Source organism: Plectropomus leopardus, chromosome 18 (genome assembly GCF_026936395.1).
Source record: "Plectropomus leopardus strain MGB_pleo_1.0 chromosome 18, ASM2693639v1, whole genome shotgun sequence".
Classification (NCBI taxonomy): domain Eukaryota; kingdom Metazoa; phylum Chordata; class Actinopteri; order Perciformes; family Serranidae; genus Plectropomus; species Plectropomus leopardus.
Window position 1 is genome coordinate 6,869,950 of NC_142193.1, and position 22,510 is coordinate 6,892,459.

Consider the following 22,510-nt stretch of genomic DNA (forward strand, 5'->3'; position numbering starts at 1 on the left):
CATGTCCCCTCCCACTTGAAAGGGTTATGCGGTGACCTAACGAGTTACGAGGAAAAACAGGCCTTGGTTATTAAAAACCTCCCCTGTACCAGCCGGGTGTATCTCCTCCCCTATATAAAGGATTCCATAGATCCCATCCCCACATCTGCCTCATATGGCGCTCAGCTTCATTGATTCGAATGGGAAGCGTTGGCTCGATCACACACACAGGCATTTATATCCCAGCGTGATGCCCCTTTTCTCGCCTGAGATGACAATGCTTCCCCCACGCAATGTGCAGATGCTAATTGTTTTAACCGAGCGTAATGGGCTTGTGGCGTCGATTAATTAGTTTCAGAGGAAGTCGTCTTTGTGGATTTCCACATGGCGCTGGGGACTGCTCGCTGCTCACCAGTGATCTCATGCGCCGCTATCCCCGCCCACCCACTCGCACACATACACACACAGAGAAACAGCTGCATCAGCAGCACCGATAAACAATAGCTTCAATGGGAGGAGTCTCCAGAGGGAGGACAAGGGAGACTGACGTCATGTGAGAGGCTGCAGCTACATGCATCCATCCCAGACCACTAAAACAATCCAATATCAGAGCGTAAATACATGAGAAAAGCATTCACAGGCTATAGGAGCATTCCAAAGGTTTTGCATGTTTCATACCATTATTACATATTTAATTCTTATATTACAGCTTGCAAATCATGCCGCAACATTTCAGACATTTTAATGTGTTTTTTTCTGCCGTTCTAGGCATCCTGCAATTGCTATTTCCACATGGGTTCAATTGCATTATGGTTATTAACCCCTTGAACTCTGCCATAGAACAGTAAACCAGTGCATATGTTGGTATCTTTACTAATTATTATGTCATATCTTGGTGTATTTTCAAGAGATCCGAAATATTTTTACATGTAGAAATATGTATCTTTACAACTCCATATAGAATATGTCTATGCATTTTTTTTTAGTTTTTGAGATATGGTCATTTTTATAAGCAGATGTTTTATAGATAGCCCTGGATCTAAATATATAGGCTACATATGCTTCAAAAATAAGAGTAGTCCTAATAATAATGATAAAAATCTTTGACCTAATGATTTGTCATTCTGTTTAGAATAAATGTACTTTGTTACACTTCACCAATGTTAACATAAATTGATACACTTAACTGTTAGGTAACTGTTTTGTTTTTTCTCAATAGTAATTACTAACAACTGCTACTACTGTTAACATCAAAATTCATAATAATTCTGGAAATAAAATACAAAAGTTTCAAAGGGCACAAAAGATGCAAGTGCATTAAAAAAAAACAACAAAAAAACCCCAAAACATCAAAATAAACTTGTGTGTCAAAAAAAACAAAGAAAAAAACCCCCTGAAATTTAGCCTAGACCCCCCCTAGGAAGTCAGGGCTAAGTCTTAAGCATGAAAGGAGGAGAGAGAGGACAACATGCAGCAAAGCTCCACAGATTGAACCCGTGGCGGGGACACAGGCTCTGTACATAGCCTGGGGTCAGGTGATCTATTAGGCGCCCCGCCCATGATTTTTGATATCTATGCAGAAATGAACAGAACCCAAAGGATGCCTGTAACAGTAGAAAAGACATTGACGTATAGCATGCATAAAAAAAAAACAGTCATCAGAGGTGTAAAGTATACAATATTTGCAGTTTGCTTAAACACACTGGTATGGTCCTTTGATACAATGTGGCCTTTTTTGTTAAATGAAATTACAAGACATTGTATCTCCTACGCATTAAGCCTCCCAGTTTGAAAGCAACACATAATATCGAGGCCACTGCGCCTCCACCTTTGATTTGCTTGAATATCTTTAAGCTCTCAAGAAAGCTATAATTACGCTACAGCAGCGCTGTGTATTCAAACAGCAGAGTGCCAGTGTGTAGCATGCTCAGGCACAGCAGTCAGCGTGACAGCAGGATGGGGGGGAGGGCAGAGGTCCTGATTGCTCCCGGGAATGCTGTGAGAGCCCTTACATGCGCCGAGAGAAGCACTGCTGAAGAACCCGGTCGCACAAACGAGGGCACCCTCAAGCAGCGCAGCATGGGCGCCGCGCAGAGCTCACTCTGCCGCTTGGAGTGTTTTCATTTCCCCCGCACTTGCTCGCTCTCAGAGATCACAGTTTCTAATTACTGATTAAGGTCCGCTGTGGTCGTCCTAATGAGCCCTTCATTCAGCGCCTCGTTAAAGGCTCACAGGTTTCTCCACACCCTTAACCCTGTGGCGTGCAGGGTGCGTCTGAGGCCCTCCCCTCTTGTTTTAGGGTGCTGCTACAAAGATTTCTGCTGATGCCGTCACCAGAGAGAGTTTCTCAGAGCTCCTGGCGAGGCTTTGCTCTGCTTTAAGGGCCTTCTTTAGTGGGCCGTGCAGCACCTCTCCTCTGTCTTCCCCGCTGCATGTCTGTGGGTTCCACTCATGCGCAACAGTAATGGCGTATTGAGCCGGTGGCGCTCCAGAAGCCATTAGAGCTAGAGGGATGAGGCTTTGCACACACTGATCACACAAAGGCCCATTGTGGAGGCCATGTCAGAGGGTGGAGCGCACCAGCTATCTCCTTGCCAAGTTCAACCCAAGACAATCAATCCCACAATCCTCTACTATGCCAACCACCAAGTAGGGAAGAGGAGGGGGAAGGGGGGCATGTAGCAGGAAGGACCGGGCAACTCGTGGGTGAACCGGTGATTGAGGGGGACTGGGTGGGCTGTGATCAATTTTGTATCGTATATCTGCATGCGTCGGCCAGGCACACAAAGCCTCGGAGCTAATTACTGAGGCGATTTGGATTCCACACGACCTGCACCAGAGCTGGGAACAATAAAGCCAACAATCAGAGGGAGAGAGAGAGAGAGAGAGAGAGAGAGAGAGAGAGAGAGAGAGAGACAGAGAGAGAGAGAGAGAGAGCAGCCATGTTGTCTGCAATTTATAAAGCCACAGCCAGGGCTCTTGAGTAATTAATATCATCAGCTGGATGTTGTCTTCATAACGACGAGAATTAACGCCTCTGGGTTCTAATGGTCCAATTAGCGCATAACATTTAAAGTACATTTTTGGCAATCGTTTCCATTCAGATCCATTATGGTTATTGAATTGGGGATGTATGGTTCAATTCTTATTGAGGCTTTTGTGAGACACAAGGGTGAGCTGTTGAACTATTCATTGCCTCATTAATTGGGCAAGAGACGGAGAGAGAAAGAGGGAATTTCCGTTGAGGACCTTCTGTGTGCTGATATGTAATCTGATTGCATTTGTCTGCAGCTGACCACTGCTAATGACCAAGATAAAAGAAATTAAGGTTTGTTCTATGTTTTCTTTTTTCAAATTTGGCCACCATTCCTTTTGTAATACTATTGTTCTCATCAAGTTAATTGCTGAGACTGGGGACACGGCAACATTGCTAAAAAGAAGTCGGGCAGGGGAAGCAACTGGAGCACATCAATTTGATCGGGTTTTAAATCAACCTCAGTTTTCGCCAGAGAGGGGAGAGGACAAAGATGAACGGTCAAATGATCACCGTTCCATATCTCAACTAACTCCGGTCTGGTGTCAGAGTAGCAGTGATTTTTTTATTTTTTTTTCTCAGCCATCAGCACCTGATTGTGACTGATTGGGCTGTTTTTCTTTACTTTTCCCAACTTGTAGAAACTCAGGAGGCTTTCTTTTTCCCTGAAAATGGAGTTACCAGATGCCAGTTACTAGATGCTGTCTCAAGCAATCAGATCATCATTAAAAAAATCAGAACCTTTGTTTTGTGATTTAACCCCACTGCTCATTTTGTTTAAAACCTGCACATTTTATTTTATAAAAGTGTAATAATTCCTTCTGGCGTTAGCGCAGGTGCTCTTTGTTTTAGGTACGGTGGGACGCCTCCAGTGCTTATACCTGGCAATGAAAATGATAACCAACATCTGGGGGTCTGGTCACCTGCATGCTTGTATTTCTGATGTTGTTTCTTTGTCACCATGTTGCCAGATCACAGGAATTAACTCAGCATGTTTAGAATTACCTTAAAGTGGAAGCAGACTTTTTCTTTTCCTTTAACTCAAACTAAATGTTGATTGCACAGTCTAATGACTATGGAATACTGACACCATCTGTGTTTAGATTGGATGCCTATAAGCATTGCTTTTGTTATGCAATTATGTTTCCAAACAAGTGCCAGTGGTGAGATGTAACTAAGTACATTTACTCAAGTTCTGTGCCTCAGTGCGGATTAGAGGTACATGTACTTAAGAGTCTTTTTTTTCATGCCACTTTATATTTCAACTTAACTACATTCCAGAGGAAAGTATTGGTATTATTTAAGTAATATTTATCAGGAAGTTTGTTAAAACTTTAGTTTATAAAATATGATATTTTGTGATCAACTGAACTACCCGACATTTAGTACAAGAACAGCTGAAATAGTTAGTCGATTAATCAATTAGCTGACAGAAAATTAACTGACAACTATTTTTTAATAAATATTTAAATCTTTTTCTATTTTATGTTAGATTGTTTAGAGTTTACAGTAAAAGACTGTATCCACTGTAGGGTTGCTACAGTATGAGAGTTTCACTCTACAATAACTGTGACAGAATATATTGTGGTTCCACAGCATTACAGTATTATAGAGTTATTACTATTATTAGTAACAATTACCCTGAAAGGAGTGAAAAAAGAAGGTTTTTTTGTTTGGATGAACCAATGTTTTATTACTACAATTGAAACATGAAACACATTTTAATGGATTTATAAGTAAAACGTCTCCATTTGAAAAATACATGAAGGTGAGATTCTCTCTCTCTAGTTATTTTTTTTTACCCATTTAGCCACTATCTCCACATTACTGATGATTATCTATCAAAAGTCTAATTGTATGGATATTGAGGTCTATGGTCAAAAATATGATATCTGATTTTTTACATATTGCCCGGCCCAAAGTATCAAACTAAGTTCTTTGCAGTTACTATGCCCTATAGCTCAAATGGGAGACAGTGGAACAACCAAAGTAACTGTGGAAACTGGGGAAAACACAAAGTGATCGGGTCGTCTTCGTGACAGGGACAAAAACAATAAGACCACTTGAAAACACTAGAGAATGAAAGGTTGTCTGCCTCCACTTTACCCAATAGAAAAAGGCCATACATACAAAAAAAGGCTATAGTTGTTGTAATGTATCAGAATTTTGCTTTAAGGTACTCACCCCAAACATTTGCCTTAGGTCAGGGTCCCGGAAGCGGAAGGGAATGTTGGAGACATGTAACCTTTTGGGCTGCTGCTTCTCTGAAGAGTCTGAGTGCTGGAGCTGGAGCTGCTGAGAGCCCTCTGTTTGCGTCACATCATCTGTCTGCCAGAGGGAAACAAACAGAAAAGACACAAGCTGCTCATTAGCTGCTACAGTATACTGTACCTCCCGGTGCTGAAGAACAAGAGGGGGGTTTGAAATAGGAGGGAGGCGGGGTGCAGGGTGGCTAACTAACTTACTCAGCGTCTGCCATTTTTCAATCCAGCAAGAAAGCCAAAGCGATAAACAGCCGATGACTTATAGTGTCAAACCTGAGGTTGTGCATTACAAATCCACTTATTAATCTCTTGCACTTAGCTCTTGAGCAACGGGGAAGATTGAAGGCGCTGACAAAAAGGCGTGGATATAGATCCCACAGAGCCCTGACATGTCTAGACTAAAGACACATTATTGGTGACGTTTGCACACAGCCATCAGAGTGCGATGCCCAAAGCCCTCAGCGTTGTTGTTTCCATCATTATGCGAATGCTATGCTGACATTTCTATATAAATGACGTGTCTGATGTCAATGACAAATTCCACTTGTTTCTCCCTGTGACACCGGTGATGGATCTCACTGAGGGGCCTGCTGGCTTGTCTGTTTAGATGGACCTTGTTTTTGAGGCAGTTTCTTTTGCTGATGTATTTCCTGCAGACAAACCTTACTGGTCAACAGCATATTTCATCCTCTCTTTTATAAAGCATTGTGGGATAAGTCTATCCTTACATGTCCTCATATTCGGGAAAAATAGGTCACTGGTTAGTGTCTTTCAAAATGCAGTTAAATGTAGCGCAAATTATTTATACAAACATGGCCTACATGTTTTGCGCCATGCCATCTATGTAGTTCAGGATTAGCTCATTTTGAAAAGCTATTTAATTCAATAATAAAAAACAAAATAACATGATGGAAGGTATGATTATTTGCTTTCTTTCAGAAAAACCACAAGATCAGCAACACTCTCATGTATTAATGTGGAATTACAGTCAAGAGGTAATTAGCCTAGCTTAGCATAAATATTGAAAGCACTAACCTTGATCTTTCTTGCACTGCTAATGTTGACAAATTAACAAATATTTTATTGGCAAACCCTGGCAAGGATGCCAACGGTTAACTGACGAGAATTTTTTTGACTCCACACTTTTTTTGATGTATGTTTGTCTAAATGTTAACTTTTCTACTCCTCAGTTTACTGAACAGCACACCACTCTGGTCTGGTCGAGGGTAACCTTAGATAGCTAATTTTACTGTTTGTAAAGCCATCCCGACCCAACAGCATTGCTAAGGAAACACTGTGCCTTCTCTCCAGTTTTACCCAGGGGTTGACCCCCTTAGTAAGAGGCTCAATTTTGAGCTGCAAAGCCCCTTTAGCCTTGCAACTGTTACCTCTGTTAGTGCCATTAGCAGTGTCGGCATTGCTAGTGGTGCTACTGCAGTTAAAAGCAATGCTGAAGAGGCTTTACGGCTCGAAAATGAAGCCACTTGCTCACTCGGGCCATTTGGAGCAAGACCAGAGGATGGAAACCATGTTTCTGCAGCGACACTGTGCCATCACTAGTACAGCGTTGCTAGCGGTAATCACCAAATGAGTTGCACAGCTAGTTGGCTCCCAACTTGCCCTGGTAGTGTGAGCCAAGGCTAACGTTTGCTAAACAGTAAAGACTAGAGAGCGGACAGTGGGTACTATATCTTGACATATTAACACAGCTAACCGACTCTGTCAGCAAAAGTAACAGGAAATAAAATAAAAGGCAAGACATTTACAATAAGAAAAATCACTAACTTTAAATGGATAGCACTTTGACATGTGTTATTAAAGCTCAGTGAGTTGATGGAGCACCTGAATAAAATGAGAGGCCTCTTGTATCTCATGTCATTAGGTGAATTCTTTTTTCTTTTTCTTAAAAATCAACCTGTAAGTTACCAGTTAATGGGTGTCCGTCTATCTAAAGCAAAATTAGCAAAAAACTGACATTGCTAATCCATACATAAATACAATGGATAAGCAACAACTTGCTATTTTTAGCCAAACAACAGCCGAGTCTAGTGGTCTTGTTATCACAGTAAAGTTGCTAGGTTTGGTACAGTGTTGCGTGAGACCTATACTGAAGTCTGTATGTACCAATTGTATCTGTACACTACACAGAAGCCCTGAGCACACAGACAAACCACTGTTTGTCAAGAAAGATCAGCATGTAAAAACCACAAACTGGCATTTCTCCGCAGATAAAGCAAACTATGTCATGGTTAAAAAGTATAAATGTTAACTGTTGGTCAGAGACAGGAAGTGAGTTGCAAAGAAGTGGTGTCATAGTCATACAAAAAACCTAATCTACTTCTAACGCTTCTGAGAGGACAGAAATTACTTGCATGACCACAGGAGGTCACTCATCAAGACAACATCAAGGTTGTTTGTCGCATTTGAACAAACAGACAGTGTTGTTGTCTTTTTGGCGGGAACAGCCTCCATTCTACGATGATTAAAATGAACAAAAATGAACCCTGATTTAGTGCGGGTGACTCAGAAAGGGACTAAATTGAGAAACACATAGTGGAGGGGAGGCTGAGAAACGAGAGAGTGGAAGTGGCAGATATTGAGCACAAAAGCTGTTTGAATGTGATATGTAAACTGCAAGGTCTCCTGGGAAGTGCTCTTGGAGCATGGCAAACACACTATACACTTGCTGGGGAAGTCACATACACAGACACAATCTTGTACTGAGATACAGACGTGAAAAGGGAGTAGGTTGTTGCCGGAGTACAAACGGTTCAAATGACACACGCACACGCGCACACACTGATAACCCTCGCCCCGCTCGGAGGCTGTCACACGGCTGCAGGCCACTCTTAGTGATACATTTCCCACCATTTAGGAAATGGGGTAGGGATTTATTCATTATAATTCATCATCACAGTATTATCATTATCATCATGATCGTAATGATGATCGCCTTTATTATTCTCATTATCATAATCACAATCTCCACTGTAATGGCCGTCATTTATTTGGTTTTTATGGCCCATTCCGGGATGGTGACATACATTGTTAACAGTGACAGTTGTTTGATTCAAGGTCCCACTTTGTCTCCCCTGCAGCCATCCAGGTAGGGCAGGTTGGTGGCGGCATCCTAAGTCCCGCCTGGGCTTGACGGCTTCCGGACCAGAGGGTAACAAGTGGCGAAGGACACAGCAGCCGGAAAATGCACCGAGCTGGCCGGCCGGCTGGTAAGGAGTGGATTTGTGACTGAGAGAGACGGGCGGAGGGGTCTTAACTCGGCCGTGTCCTCGCGCGCTGGAGGTTAATAGCCTGAGTAGCCATGTTGGGCCCCGGGGGTGACACATTGCAGACAGATGCTGGGACCGTGGAGGGTGACAAGGTACCAGAGCCCTGCGGGTCAATCTGTTTCATCGGTCACACATGACACTATCGACCTTTAGCGTATGTTGCCAGACTACTGAGCACCGCTGTCCTCCAGCTCTGTCTGTCTGGCTTTTTATCATGGCGAGCGCAGTCGCGTGTTTGCAAACATCCAGATTAACTTTCACTCGGTGCTCAGACAGGCCGGCAGCACGCTGACATCGGGGGCAAATACACATACGGAGAACACAAATACTGAATTGCTGACTCCCGAGCACACCAGACTGCATCCTACTAACTCAATAACTTGGAGTGTCACTGAGATCCGGGATGCCTGCCTCCGCGCGCCGCTCCTGTGGCTCCAACCTGCCTGCCTGGTTGTGAGATGGTGGTTTTGCAGTGGAAAATAATTACCTCCGTATTACCATAGGAGGCCACCTTCAGTGGCACTTTACTGTCCCGACAGCTGCTGTCACGGGGAGGAGGAGGAGGTGGGATGCAAAACACGCCGTCACCGCCAAAAGCCAGCAAACCAGAGAGTGAGAGAGCTGTCAACTCCAGCAACTCTCCAGCTTCCTGTTCAGTCATTTCTCTAAAAGACTCCCTTGCTGTTATTTGCAAATCGCCTGCAAAGTGCTCTGCTCAGCACTTTCCCCCTCCTCACAGAGTGGCATTACAAGAGCATAATTGAAACTATCTGATTGGAATGCTGCCAAGCAGGTAGATTACATCCGATTAAATAGGGGGGGATACTGAGTCTTCGCTCACAAGAATTATAATGCCTGAGTTTTAATTCATTATTTTCCTCTCCCGGCCCTCCAATGTTTGTTTTCTTTTTCTAAAGAAGCAGCAAATATATCCTCTCCATCACCCGAGAGAGTGGGGTGTGTGGAGTGGAAGGGCCGCCTCCACCCTCCTCCCCCTGATTCATATAAAATGTAGAAAGGTAGAAGAGTTATTTTGGGCGTTCTGGTGACAGCACTGAACTGTAACACTATCTGTGTAGACAATTTTAGGAGATTGACAGTTGGAGCACCAATATGGCTTGGATGGACATTAAACTCTCCCACTTTAGTCGTCAGTACAAAAGATTAATAACTGTATTTGAAAATATCTGTTTCTTTGATTAAAAGTGTGGACAGAAATAAAAAGAAAGAGAAGTCAATTACGGGTGCATTACAGTAAGAAGCATTAGTGATCTTAAAGGAGCTCTTTACAATATTCAGAGCATTAATATAGCAGCAAACCACTATTTGCTTTGCAGAGGCATAGTGGAGTAATGGCATGCTGAACAGAGAATGAAGTAGTGCTACCGTTATGTTTGTGTTGTAATCTGAGCTTCTCTGTTTTTTGTTTTTGTTTTTGTGGTGGACTGTCCAGCTACATGTGCATGTGAGTCCCTGTGTATGTATCCCATTGTCTATCTAATCACCAGCGTTCTGCACAGTGCTAATGCAGCAATTACTGCTTGTCCCCTGCTAAACACTGTTGGCTCTGTCAGCGCTGTAGCTGTAGTTGCTAGCCGCCGGCTCAGACACCTCCATGTTCAGAGCTGTGTGCTGGCAGGCCTCTGTTTATTCCTATGGAAGTTGTTCAGTGCTTCGTAAAGTCAAAAATGCTCCATTACAGGGGTATGTATTTATCTGGATCTTTCGCATTATGGGGCCCACAGAAAATGCGCACTAGAGACTTTCAGCAGCTGAATGCTGACTTCCGGTTTAGCGCTCTGCTCACTTGAATTGGGTTAAAATGATTCCATCTTACATCTCTTCTAGACTTTCAAAATCTTATTGGACTTAATGGATCAAATCCTGTTCGTGAAATGAGTAATTTTACAGGGGTTTCGACGCTCAAAACAATGTATCCACTGATATACAGACAACTTTATGTCTATAGGGAAAAGTGTTTTTGGGCCCTATGGCATCATGTGACAGACGACGGTGTAGTTTTACTTTTGGCCACTATGATATATTGTCTTAAAAGCTTGGTGGCCTTCCTGGGGGCCTGGTCCCAACTGCAACAATCAATGACAGGCTCTTATTTGTGGCTGAGAATGATTTCACTGAAAGAAACATGAAACAGTTAAAATTAATGGACTATCATCAACCTATAGTATCTGTAACACTTTAATACTGGTGTTCTATAGTTGTTTTTATAGTCAACAGATCCCACTGAAAGACCTAACAAGGCAACAACCTTACTAACAAGTATCTTGTGTGTATCAAAGCCTGATATAACTTCTTCCTCTGTGCCATAAAGCTCAATAGTTGCCCAAAAACACATCAATAAGCCACACTGTTGCACTGGCTGACATGTTTCTTCATTACCATGAACACACACACTTCAGTTTATTTGGACGCACTTCTACATACACCGTCCCGCTGCCACAAATACTCATTAGAGCACTAAATGTAGATTAATCCGCCACTGAAAATAGTCCCTGAAAAATGCACTATTTTTCCCAGTTTGTTTGATAAACACTACAGTGAGCAGGTTTTCCAAAAGAGTCTTTTTTTTTATTAAATTGAAACTTTGTGAGCTGTTTTTAAAGATTTAGAGGGTAGAGAAGTCAGAAAAATTTTAGAGATGGAAAAACACCTTGTTAGTTTAGTCTTTTCATGGGATTTGTTGACAAGGAGAGAAATACAGAATAACACCAGCTTCCTTTAAATTTGCCAGGAGAGTTTTTATGTTGAGGAGCATTGCAGGTATCTACATCTATAAAATGGGAATTTACAGCGGTGGAATATCACTGGCTCCTCCCACCTCCAGATAACACAGTCATCCTCTTTTTAATGGCCGCCTGCATGCTGCCATCAGCACCGCCTCTGAAAGCTACACCCTGGTGGAGTTTCAATCCCTTGCACACAGCCCACGAGAGAGAGGACAGAGTGTGTGCGCGTGGATGTATGAATGTTTGCATGTGCTCGCCCGTGTTTTTCTGCATGCCCTTGTGTGTTCGCGTGTGTGTGCGTCTATGTTATCACAGTCCCCCAGAATACCCTTTGGAAAGTCTTCATGCCGCTGACACGGGCTGTGAAAAATCTGGAATTGAGTGCTGCCCTAACGCCACTGCCTTAATTTGTTATCTGAAAAGAGAATGATTACTCATGAAATTCAACCAAACCTCAGACTATTTGAACTGAGCCAGATAACGAGCTCAGTTTTTTTTCTATTTTTTTTTCTCCAGCAGAGCTCCCTGGCAGCCCTCTGCTACCCTCATCTCTAAGGATTTGGAGAAAAAGTTGGGGGCTGCCTCTCTTCCTCAAGTCGCCTGCTTTCAAGTCCGCTTGTTTGAACATGGCACAGAGCGAGGTCCCAGAGGTCTGGCTCTGGACAACGCCACCTTCCCAGTATAGACAAGGGACTGGTAGACACAGACAGAAAACAGAGAGGAGAAGCAAAGAGAGTCCCCACGCCTCATTAAAACATACACACTCCCCGTTCTCTGCGGGGAATTCGCACAGAATCCATACGTTTCACTGAATTTTCACTCTCTCTTGACTCTTTTTAAGTCTTTAAGTCGAGAAGATGTGCAGAGTAAAGCGTCTTCGTGGGGTAGAGGAGCTGAGCACAGCAGAGTCGAGCCTAGGGAGGAGGGGGGAGTCGCAGTGAGTAGCTGATCTGCTCCCTCAATCTGTGTTTCTGCAGGGTGCCCTAATCAAAGGCACCAGGGCCCGTCTGTGGCACCCAGAGCAAACAGGCTGGGTCTGTCATTAAAGCTGGGGAACTCAGCGGTGGGCGACACTACACCAGCGGCCCCTGAGGATTAGACTCTCTGTTTACACCCCACTAATCTCATCCCTCTGTCCTCCCTGAGAAAAGATGGGTGGAAGTGTGGGAGAGCGTGGATGCAGAGAATGACGATGGAGGAAAGCAGGGACGGCGCAAGAGAGGAGAAGCATGAAGGAAAAGCAAGGCAAGCTCTCATCTCTCCATGGCCACCATCTCTGGGCTTTCTTCACAGCGGGTGAGCAGATGAAATGAAATCAAATGCGAAATGGAGAGAGAGGGAGAGAGGAGGCAGTGAGAGATAGCGAGCAGAGGAGTGGTGTACAGTGTCGGGGGGAGGAAGGAGGAGGAGGCTGAACCTCCTGCCAAGTCTCTCCTCACTTTAAACTCTCTTGTGTGTCAGCCATTACTGTAAGTGCAGCGCATAACCACGGAGCAGTTGGAGAGCGTCACACAAATCTTCAAATCAAACATTGCTACATTACAGGCTGACGGTAATACACCATGCGGTGCAATGGCTCCGCTTCTGCCGTATAAGCACTTTTCCGCCACCAAATGTCCGTAGCCACGCGGTAATTGTGGAGCTCGGCAAATGGAGTTATTAACAATGCTCTTTATGAGTGACCCAGATCTCTCTCAGGAGGGCTGTGGCCTCGCTGCGACCTCTCCCAGCAGGTGTTTTCATGCTAAAGGAGAAAAGAAGGTCTGAAGGTCTTATTTTTTTCATCTCTGCCAGCATTATCCGTCTTTCTAGACACGTCTCCAAAGTTTGCAGCTAAGTCTTCCTCCCTTTTATCTGCATCTGCCTCTTGTGAAGGTAAATCCCAGGTCAAGGTATTTCATATCAGAGTATCAGTACACAAGAATGAAATGTATAATATATAATTTAGAATTTCACTCAGTCCCAAGCTGTGTATCTCCACATGCAGCATTGCCAGGGGTTTGTTTTTCCACTAGGACTGCCAATATTTTAAACATCTGCAATCTCATGGTGAGGGGAAAATGAGAGTATAATCAGGTGCTGGCACAGCTACGCAGACGATAATGTCTTAACCCGTTCAGAACCCAATTATTTACCAAACACAAAAAAAATATTGTAACGCTAGATCCTTAACTCATATAAATGAATAAAATGATGTGTTTAAACACATTACACATATATTTTTATTGTTTTTATCATTGTGAATCAAAATATCCTCCATTTATAAAATTTCTCCTAAAAACGGTATGTGGACAACCTCCAAAATGAATATTCTGTAAATATAATCAAAAGAATGCATTTAAAGCTGATTGTATTGTTAGAAAATCAATCAACTCAAAAAGTCATGTTCATTGGAATGGACGGGGGATCTGAATGGGTTAAGTTTGAAGGAATGTCTCAAACATTTGGATGCAGTTAGAAATAATCAGCCGATATGACTGAACTGAAGTTGGCCGGTTGAGAAAAGTTGCGTCTCTCTTCTGCTCCTCTAACTGACTGAAAAGATCAGGGGAGAAGGGCGTGTCCTCGTTTGAAAGATCCTGAATCATTCATGTCTACAGCATGTCACATCTCCTTCACGCAAATAAATAAAACAGCGCGGGCTTACATGTTTTTTAGAGAGCCCCAAATGGCTCTTCAGAAATGCACTTTCATTTTATGAGCATATTTTCAACCAAATTCACCTCCCACGTCAAGCACAAAGCACTGCCATGACATCAAAGTCTTCGGCTGCTTACTAATGATTAGTGCTGTTAAACTCACTCACTGTATTACTTTTACTCTCAACCCATACTTTTACTAAGAAAGGTCATTTTTTGTGTGTTTGTGATGCCGGGAACATCTGAACTGTCAACTGAAAGAAAAAAAAAAAGAAAATCACTTTTTATGGTATATATATCTAGGGTGGGGGCTTTGATGTACTCCATCACAACATTACAAGCATAACTGGGAAGTTTCCAAATGGAACTCTGGGTAAACATTATGGAGCTATAATTATACATTTAAATATACAGCATATTATAATAAAATGCAGGGAACACATTTGCATCTGCAGCCTTTTTTTGACATACCTTGGTTAAAATCATGTATAACTGCATAATATTATAATTTATGCAATGTATAATTGATGGTGTAATCATTATTAATTCATTGATCATTTTAATTTTGTGGGAGTATTAAGGCTATATACTTTCAGTATTAAACCGATGGCATGATACTGTATGTATCCTCCAAGGTGCTTTGAATGCTGTGTGCAACCGAGTTGAATTTAGGGCAAATCTGGGAATGTTCTGTGTTTCTGTACAACACAGAGAAATGTTGCTTTATGGCACAAATAAAGGAAGAGTGCAGATTTCTTCCAGCACAGATTTTGCTGTAGCTTTCAGGCTTCAGGAAATGGCAGACAATGGAAAGAGTGAAAAACGATAAAAAAAAAAGACTTTCCTATGTGAAACAACAGTCAGGGAGGGGAAACAAGTAGCAATAAATGGTAAAACTTAGCTTTAGTGTCAAACTGGTAAAGTGGTGTGATATAGAAGCCACCATCATGTTGACGTTTCTCTCTTTTGATGAAGATATACCATGCAGGATTTACCTTAAAAATGCTTTGACTCAAATTGAAGTAATCTCTCTCAATCATCACTTGTGACCCACCAGAAGTGTGTGGTGGTGTATTTATCTGCAGACACTCTGCCCTTTGCCTGGATTTTCTTATTTTCCTCTTGTTTCTGTGTTTACAACATTTATGGGAATGTGCCCCCAGAGTGCTCTGGTGAGGTCAGGCCTTTATAAAAAGTAGTGACCAGGTACCAGACTGTAAGCAGCAGGCATTCAAGAGACACCACATAAAAAACGCAAAAATGAGAGGGCGAAAATGAGAGTGGATCTGCAGCTGGTTTTTACTTTTGCTTTCGCTGGCCAGCTTTTTTTTACATATTGTAATCTACAATCCTGCATAGTATACCTTTAAAGGGATAGTTCACATCTTTTGAAGCGGGGTGGTATAATGTCATTTTCCATAGTCTGTGTATTACATACAGTAGATGGCAAGCCCCCAGTTTGGAGAAGCAGGCAGGAGTACTGCCACTGAAGTTCAGTAATGTACTGCGTTTTATAAGGGTCAGCAAAAAAACTAATTTAAGCCACCTAAAAAAAGCCCCAACTAATATAATATAACACCTAAAAAAATCAGTTTAATGTACGCTATGATTAGAACAATTTTCACCTCTTTACTTTGGCCTCACAACAATTTAAAAGGGGAACTAAAGCCGTTATAATCTCTTTAAAGCCACCAGACTGCATTGAGAAAAACAGTGATTTAACATCGCTGAACTAAGGAGCTCCTGATCTGACGCTCCCTTGATCAGTTGGTTTGTTTTTGTTATTGTTTGACTTAAAACGGTAAGTTTGGATTCACCAAAGTCACACAACAACACACACACACAAAAAAAACCCTCACTGATTGAGGCGCTGGTAGACCAGCGACTTGGGCTGTCTGTATCAAGGTAAAGCCGTGAAAATATTCTTAATATAGCATACACTTAAACTGTTATTGTTAATTTTGGTGGCTAAAAAACATTTTACTGCTGCCCCCATCCGCTGCAGTACATTGCTTAGCTCCGTGGCGGTTCTCCAGCCTGCTTCTCCAACTTGGGAGCGCACTGACTGCCATGCATTGTATGTAATAATACAGACTATGGACAAGCAACTCCTACAACCCCACTTCAAAAAGATCTAAACTATCCTTTTAATGGTAAAAATATCAGAAATCACAATTTCGCAATGTTGAATTGCTGTTAACATTTAATTATAAAAAAGAAAAGGTAAAAGAGTGATAATAATGTATTTTACTTGCTGACAGCGTGTTGAGAACAGTGTTTGCAGGTGATGAAGGACACTGACCGGTGCGGTCGTGGTGGCGGTGATGGCTGGCGTGCTGTTGTCAGTGCCGGCCGGCTCGCTGTGCGTCTGTGTGGGCGTATAGAGGGTCATGGCGTGTTCAGGAACCCGGCTCTGCCCGGTGTAGTCCTGCGTTGGGAGCGGGTGCGGTGCCGCAAACTCTGCGGGGATGCCATTCTGTGGGGGAGGTGGGTACTGGGCTGGGGTGTACGGCTGGGCCATCGCTTCTGGGGGGTTGGTGGCCTCTTGGTTACCCTGCGAGAAACACACAACAGGAGGCAAGCGTTAGAACTTTAGCTGTGATTAAAGTCCAAGTACATTGTTTGATTCCTACGAGCAGCATGAAAGACGAGCGAGTTCACCAGTGCGGCTGGGAAGGCGACTGGGGAGAGTTGTCCTGCAAACCAACTAAGTCAGGGGGGAAACAGCCATCATATCACATCTCAGCTCGGATTAGAGAATTCCTTGATCATAGCTAATGAACACAGTTTATGTTGTAGAGCATGGCTCGCTGTTGGAGGGGCAAGAGTCAGGGGGAATCTCAATTGCACTCATGGCAAAGCACAAGAGGAAAGATCAATTAATTGATAAAATTTTGATTAGGGCCTTTGATTCCAATGACAGGTCTGTTAAACCAGCAGCTGCTCCCTCTCCAAGCTCCAATTTCCTACTTTAAACATTAACCTGTGCCTCACTTTATGAGCTCTCCTTTCGCTCGCTACCCCTGCCTTTGTTTCTACAGTGTTATTTGGATTTTTTTTTTTTTTGCCAAAATGAGGATACTTAACACATTTTTTAATGCACCTCTTTGAAATCTCAAATATACAGAGACATAAAACTGCCAGGCCAGTGAAAAAAAAAATCAGTATAAGGTAAGAACATGAAAGGTTTCTTACTGTAACAAGATGGGTTTTTTTTTCTCCACATTTTTACAATTTATTTTCACAGCAAGACACTTTTATAACAGTTATAACAGGATGATTTTTTTAAAAAAAAATTTTATACTATATTTTCATGTTATAACAAAGTTTTGACTGGAAGTTTTCATGTTATGACAAGAAACTCTCGCTGTTAGAAGATATTTTTGTGTTTTGACAAGACATTTTCACATTATAACTAGAAACTTTTGTTGTCATAAAAAAAATTTAAAAAAATCCCTGGCTCTGAAATAGTTTGGGCAACATGAAATTATGTCTAAAACTAACAAAATCAGGACATTTCCTATAAGAGATTAAGAAACCAATAATTTGATTCCACCTTTTGGTTTTACTGTTTTAAATACTCACAGTTTGTCTATTAAAAAAGTTTAAAACCAATCCAAGTGTTATTGAGGAAACTCACATTCCTCCATATGCTTTTACAGAAAACACAGTACGTGGTATCTGCACCACATATGTTTTTTAGTCTCTGCTCCTGACTTAAGTGATAGATGGCCCTTTGCAATGAAGCAGTTTCACAGACCCTTTGTCTCGTGTGGATGCTTGAGATGATGAGCTGCAGAAATAATGGACTTTTCTGGCTGGTGCACATTGTTAAACTCAGTAATAGCCGGACTACAGAAGTGCATGTCTTATTGTTGCGAAGCGCCGGGCTCTGCGAATCCAAGACTAATGAGCAGAACAGTGAGATCAGTGCTGCTGGAGCGGATATCCATCCCAACATTAAAAACACAGAGGGAAAAAGGTGAGACAATAACACCGAAATCCAATAACACCCCCTGCAAATACCCTCAATCAAATTTAAAGATACAGATCATGCGAAGCTCAATGCATAACTCTTTTGATAAGAGAGAAGGAGGATGAGGCACACAGAAGTAAAGGTTTATGATTGGAGAAAAACAATAACAGTAAACAGATAGAGAAGTTTCTGTCTCTTCCTTTACAAGCTGGCTGGGGATGGTGAGATAGGAGATAAATGTGTTATACCCCCCACCCCCCCACCCCCTTTTTTTTTTGCTGCTGTGGTGTTTGGCCTCTTTCTGCAGACTTCCACAGAAAGCTCTATCTGGGCAGGAAGAGGCTGCGGTTTTAATGAGAGCGCCGAGCAACACTGTGCTGTAAATGTAGTGGAAATAATTCTGCTCTGACGTGTTGGCAAACAAACCTCGGCCTAAACTGCGCTCTGCCAATTAAGAAAATGCTCCATTATCTAAATGAAAAAAGAGAGAAGCCTTGAGAGAGGAGAGGGATTGACCAGCTTCCTGCAGCCTGCGGGGCCTCAAGGCTGCTCCCGCTGTAGGAGTGGACCCTCGCTCCTGCCTGACCTAATCCCCCTTCTCTTTTTCATTATACTGTATTTCTATCTCCTCTGTCTCTCCCTCAATCCCTCCACCCTCACTTTTCCCTTTCATGCTCATCTCTTCCTCCCCCCCACCCCTTCTCTTTTTATGCAGAAACTTTTTTAATCTCTACCCCTGTGCTCTACTTTTCCTCTCCCTCCAGTCATGGCATTATATAACACACTTGCATTGCGGGGCATCCTAATTCAAGGAAGCTCTTGATGTTGGCAATTTTCAACTTCTAAGCGCCCATTTTAAAAGGAGAATGGGGTTGGTTACCTAAAAAAAGATGCACCTCCTGGTATGACAGCTGAAAAGTACTACCAGATCCTGTGTCCTCCTTTTTTAACCAGCCCGAGCAACCCGTCAACGCGTCGGTGCATCAGCGGTCCGGCGGAGACGGAAAGCTCAGCAGCCCGGAAACACAGAGGTGCTGCGCTCGACTGTACATCAAACACTGTTCGTGTCATTAAGGAGATCAAAGCTGCAGTTATGTGTTTTTGTTAGCCACTGTCGGACCCGTGGTCCTGATTGTTTTTTTGCGGAGGAGTGCGTTTTCACTAATTCCCAGGTTATGATTCGGAAAGCATCATCATGTAACATCAATTCCTGGTTTTGGAATTCAGAATGAAGCTTTATCCCGGTTTGGGGAATTCTCATTATGCTAGCTGGGTTATTCTGATTTAATCCGGGATACTGCGGCACCTTAGGCAAAAACACAGACTCCTCATTAGGAGCGGAGGTCTGGGCGCAGAGGCCTCCGGCAAAACAACGCAGGGTCACGCTGCGGATAGGTTGAACCTGACTCAACCTTTTCCGTGAGGCATTCATCCTGAAATGCACTTCTTTGGCCGATCAAATCCATGCAAGCATACATTGCTGGTAGATTACGTTCTGAAGTCATACCTCACAATTGTGGAGTCTGAGAATAAAATTACTGTCCTGGTAAGATGTAAAAACCTCTTTCATAGAATTATAAGCAGCTGTGCAGTGTTTTGTGGTCTGAATTCGCTTTCATACTGGACTTCCTGAACCATATTCTATGTACTATACTGATAAATCTGTCTGTCTGGAAGTAATTGTCGTTATATTGTATGTTCTCAAGTACAGCCTCTCGTGAGAATGAGACTGTATCTCAATGAGATTATCTGTATAAATAAAGGTTACATAAAACCAAAATATTTCACTTTCTGAAGCAACACACTCACACCAACACAATGTGTGGGCGGGGGGTGGGGGGGTGGGGGTGATGGTGCAATTTATCGATTTTATTTGATGTATCACGGCTTGTATCATGTCAGATGTTTAAAATGACCATATCACAAACATCATTTCTAAATTTTTGGGTCATTTTTTAAGCCATTGGCAAAAAAAACATGACACAATACTGTGTGAGCTGGTGAGGCATGTTTTTGTATCTGCAGGGCTGCAAAACACTGTTTCAGAATAAAAGCACCAGTGGTTCAGCTTTGATTAATTCCCTGATGGCAGTACTTTACTTAAAAATAGTTTAACAGTGAGTTACCTTTATCATGACAGTCCTGCAATAAATTGAATTATATCAGTACTTTTTTAACTTAACTACAACAGTACTTTAACTTTATCATAACAGTACTTTTAAAAAACTTTATCATATCAATATTTTAAGTTTCTTATAACAATGCTTTATTCAACTTAAGTACTAATTAAACTCTATCATAACAGAACTTGATATAATAGTACTTTATTAAACTTCATAATAACAGGATTTTATTTAACATTAGTGTAACAGTACTTTAATTTGATCATAACAGTACTTTATTTTACTTTACAGGACTTTATTTAACATTAGTATAACATTACTTTTATTTTATCATAACAGTACTTTATTCACTTTACTAAAACTGTACTTTATTTAACTTTAGTACAACAGTGAATTAACTTAATCATAAAAGCACTTCATTTAACTTTATCTTAACACTGCTTTATTTGACGTTATCATAACAGTAATTTATTAAACTTAAGTATAACAGTACTTTACTTTATCATGACAGTACTTTATTAAACCTTATTATAACAGTATTGCAACTGCAACTATAACAGTACTTTAATTTTAAGAACTTTAATTAAGAATAATTAAGAAATAATTAAGAACTTTAATTGTAACATTTTATTTCATTATTTAGTATACTTGTAGTTTACAGTAGTTCAGAGAAGATTTTTGAGATTAATATCATGTATCGTGATATTGCCTAAAAATTTTGCAGCCCAAATACAGTGCTATTTAAGGGTTTCTGAGTAATGCAACATGCACAGGTGTGCTCTCAGTTCAACCTGCAGTATTAGTTGATCAATGTAGCCAAAAACAAAAAAAAAAGTACATGTTGAAATAAAGGTAAGATCTACGGATAAATAGTATTGTTGCTTTTCTCATCCATTACTAGTGTTCCAGTAGCTGGAGAACAAATTGGGTTTGCCACAAACTGTTGAGGTAACAAAAAAAAAAAAAAAAAAAGACGGCAAGGTGGTTGGGGAATGAATCAATGCAGTCAAAAGCTTGAAAACTGAAAACCATGTTCCTTTGTGTTCCATGTTAGTGCCACATGCCTAGATTGATCAAACCAGGATTTGACTAAAACTCAGTACACTAGTGTAAACATGTAAACAAACACTGTGAGAGAATGTAGACTTGGACTGTGGCATTGATCAGCAGTTGGTGTTGACTGTATTCTTGTCTTGTTTTCTGTGGATCCCTGTGTGGTTAGGAAATGAAATTTAAATTTTGTCGGGTGCTTTATTCTGTCTGCAATTTCTGATGAGCAAGTTGTAAGAGAGTTTTTGCTTCCAGTTTCTCCAGCTATTTATCTGACAGTTGCTTGGTTTAGGGAAATCTGTGATTTAGTTTACTTTCCTCGCTAGCAATGCTGGACACTGTTCTGTTATTTCTCCATGCCTTAGTTCTGCATTCATCATGACGTGTTCTACTAAACTTGCTAAATCATCATCTGCCTTCGAGTGTTCCCTTCGTACGCGGGTCAGTCAAAATCTGAATGGTTACGCTCTCAGGGGGCACCCAGGCCAGCGTATCTGTGTCAGGTCTGTTGCGGTTTGAGCCTTAAACAAGTGCAAAGGACTGAGACGGAGCCAAGTGACACACAAACAGGATAACAGCCCGGAGCTCAGTATTGGAGAAAAGAAAACTACTTAAGCGTTGTAGCACCATGTCGTTGCTGTTTCAAAAAGCAGCAAGGCAAAAGCAAGGAGGCGGAGAGTACAGGCCTCATTAGTGAAACACAAAGTAACACTGGCTCTCGTATGATCTTCGCCTTCCTCTGATGTATGTGACAAACGAGTTATTCGACTGGAAATGAACTGGGAGAAGAAAAAAGGCCCGTGCAAATCAGGGGAGTTGTGCTCGCCCCAGTGCGGCCGCGTGCCCTTTCCGATGGGTCTCACTCGCCGTCGTCAAGATAATCCATGGTGCCTGATGAAAAGCCCCCCATGACAAACCAGTCAGGTACACAGCACATCTCATTCCACTGAAAGAGATTGCTGTTCATTATGGCTACGAACGAGCGCAACGGCTCGTCGTTATATTGGGATCCCGGCGAGTGTTTCTCTACCTGCGGGCCTGTTTATGGGAAAAGAGCAGGTCCCTTTGCGGCACTTTAATGCCCCCCTTACATGGCCCGCTGCCATGAGACGCCTAAACCTCGTCTCCATGGACATGACGACAAAGAATAAAGGCAACCAGAGAGAGCAGCCTTTATCGATCTCCCATCCTTTCCATTCCTTTCTCCCTCCTTCCCTCCATCTCTCCTTTCACCCTTTCTACTCCTATTACTGAAGAGCACAATAAAAAACACTATCTCTAATCTTAAGCACTCTCCTTGTGTAAAATTGGATTGGACACCCTTACTTAAGGAGATCACTTTTGGAGCGGAGTTTTTGTTTTTACAGTCAGCATCAGGAGCCAAGGAGGTCAGGGAGGCCTTGTGGCGATG

At 42.1% G+C, this 22,510-nt stretch overlaps 1 protein-coding gene across 6 annotated transcripts in view; it reads right to left on the reverse strand.

The window, feature by feature from the left end:
- The window catches only part of LOC121956111 (RNA binding protein fox-1 homolog 3-like), a 575,995-nt gene that overhangs the window by 30,680 nt on the left and 522,805 nt on the right, over positions 1 to 22,510 (reverse strand). For 4 of the 6 annotated variants that reach the window (XM_088069452.1, XM_042504223.2, XM_088069454.1 and 1 more), the window contains 2 exons: positions 16,202 to 16,504; positions 5,198 to 5,341 (listed from right to left, as the gene is read on the reverse strand). In XM_088069452.1, coding sequence (XP_087925578.1) covers positions 5,198 to 5,341; positions 16,202 to 16,504 — 447 coding nt within the window. The remainder of the gene's footprint in view (positions 1 to 5,197; positions 5,342 to 16,201; positions 16,505 to 22,510) is intronic. The other 2 variants (XM_042504225.2, XM_042504226.2) reach the window with 1 other exon arrangement.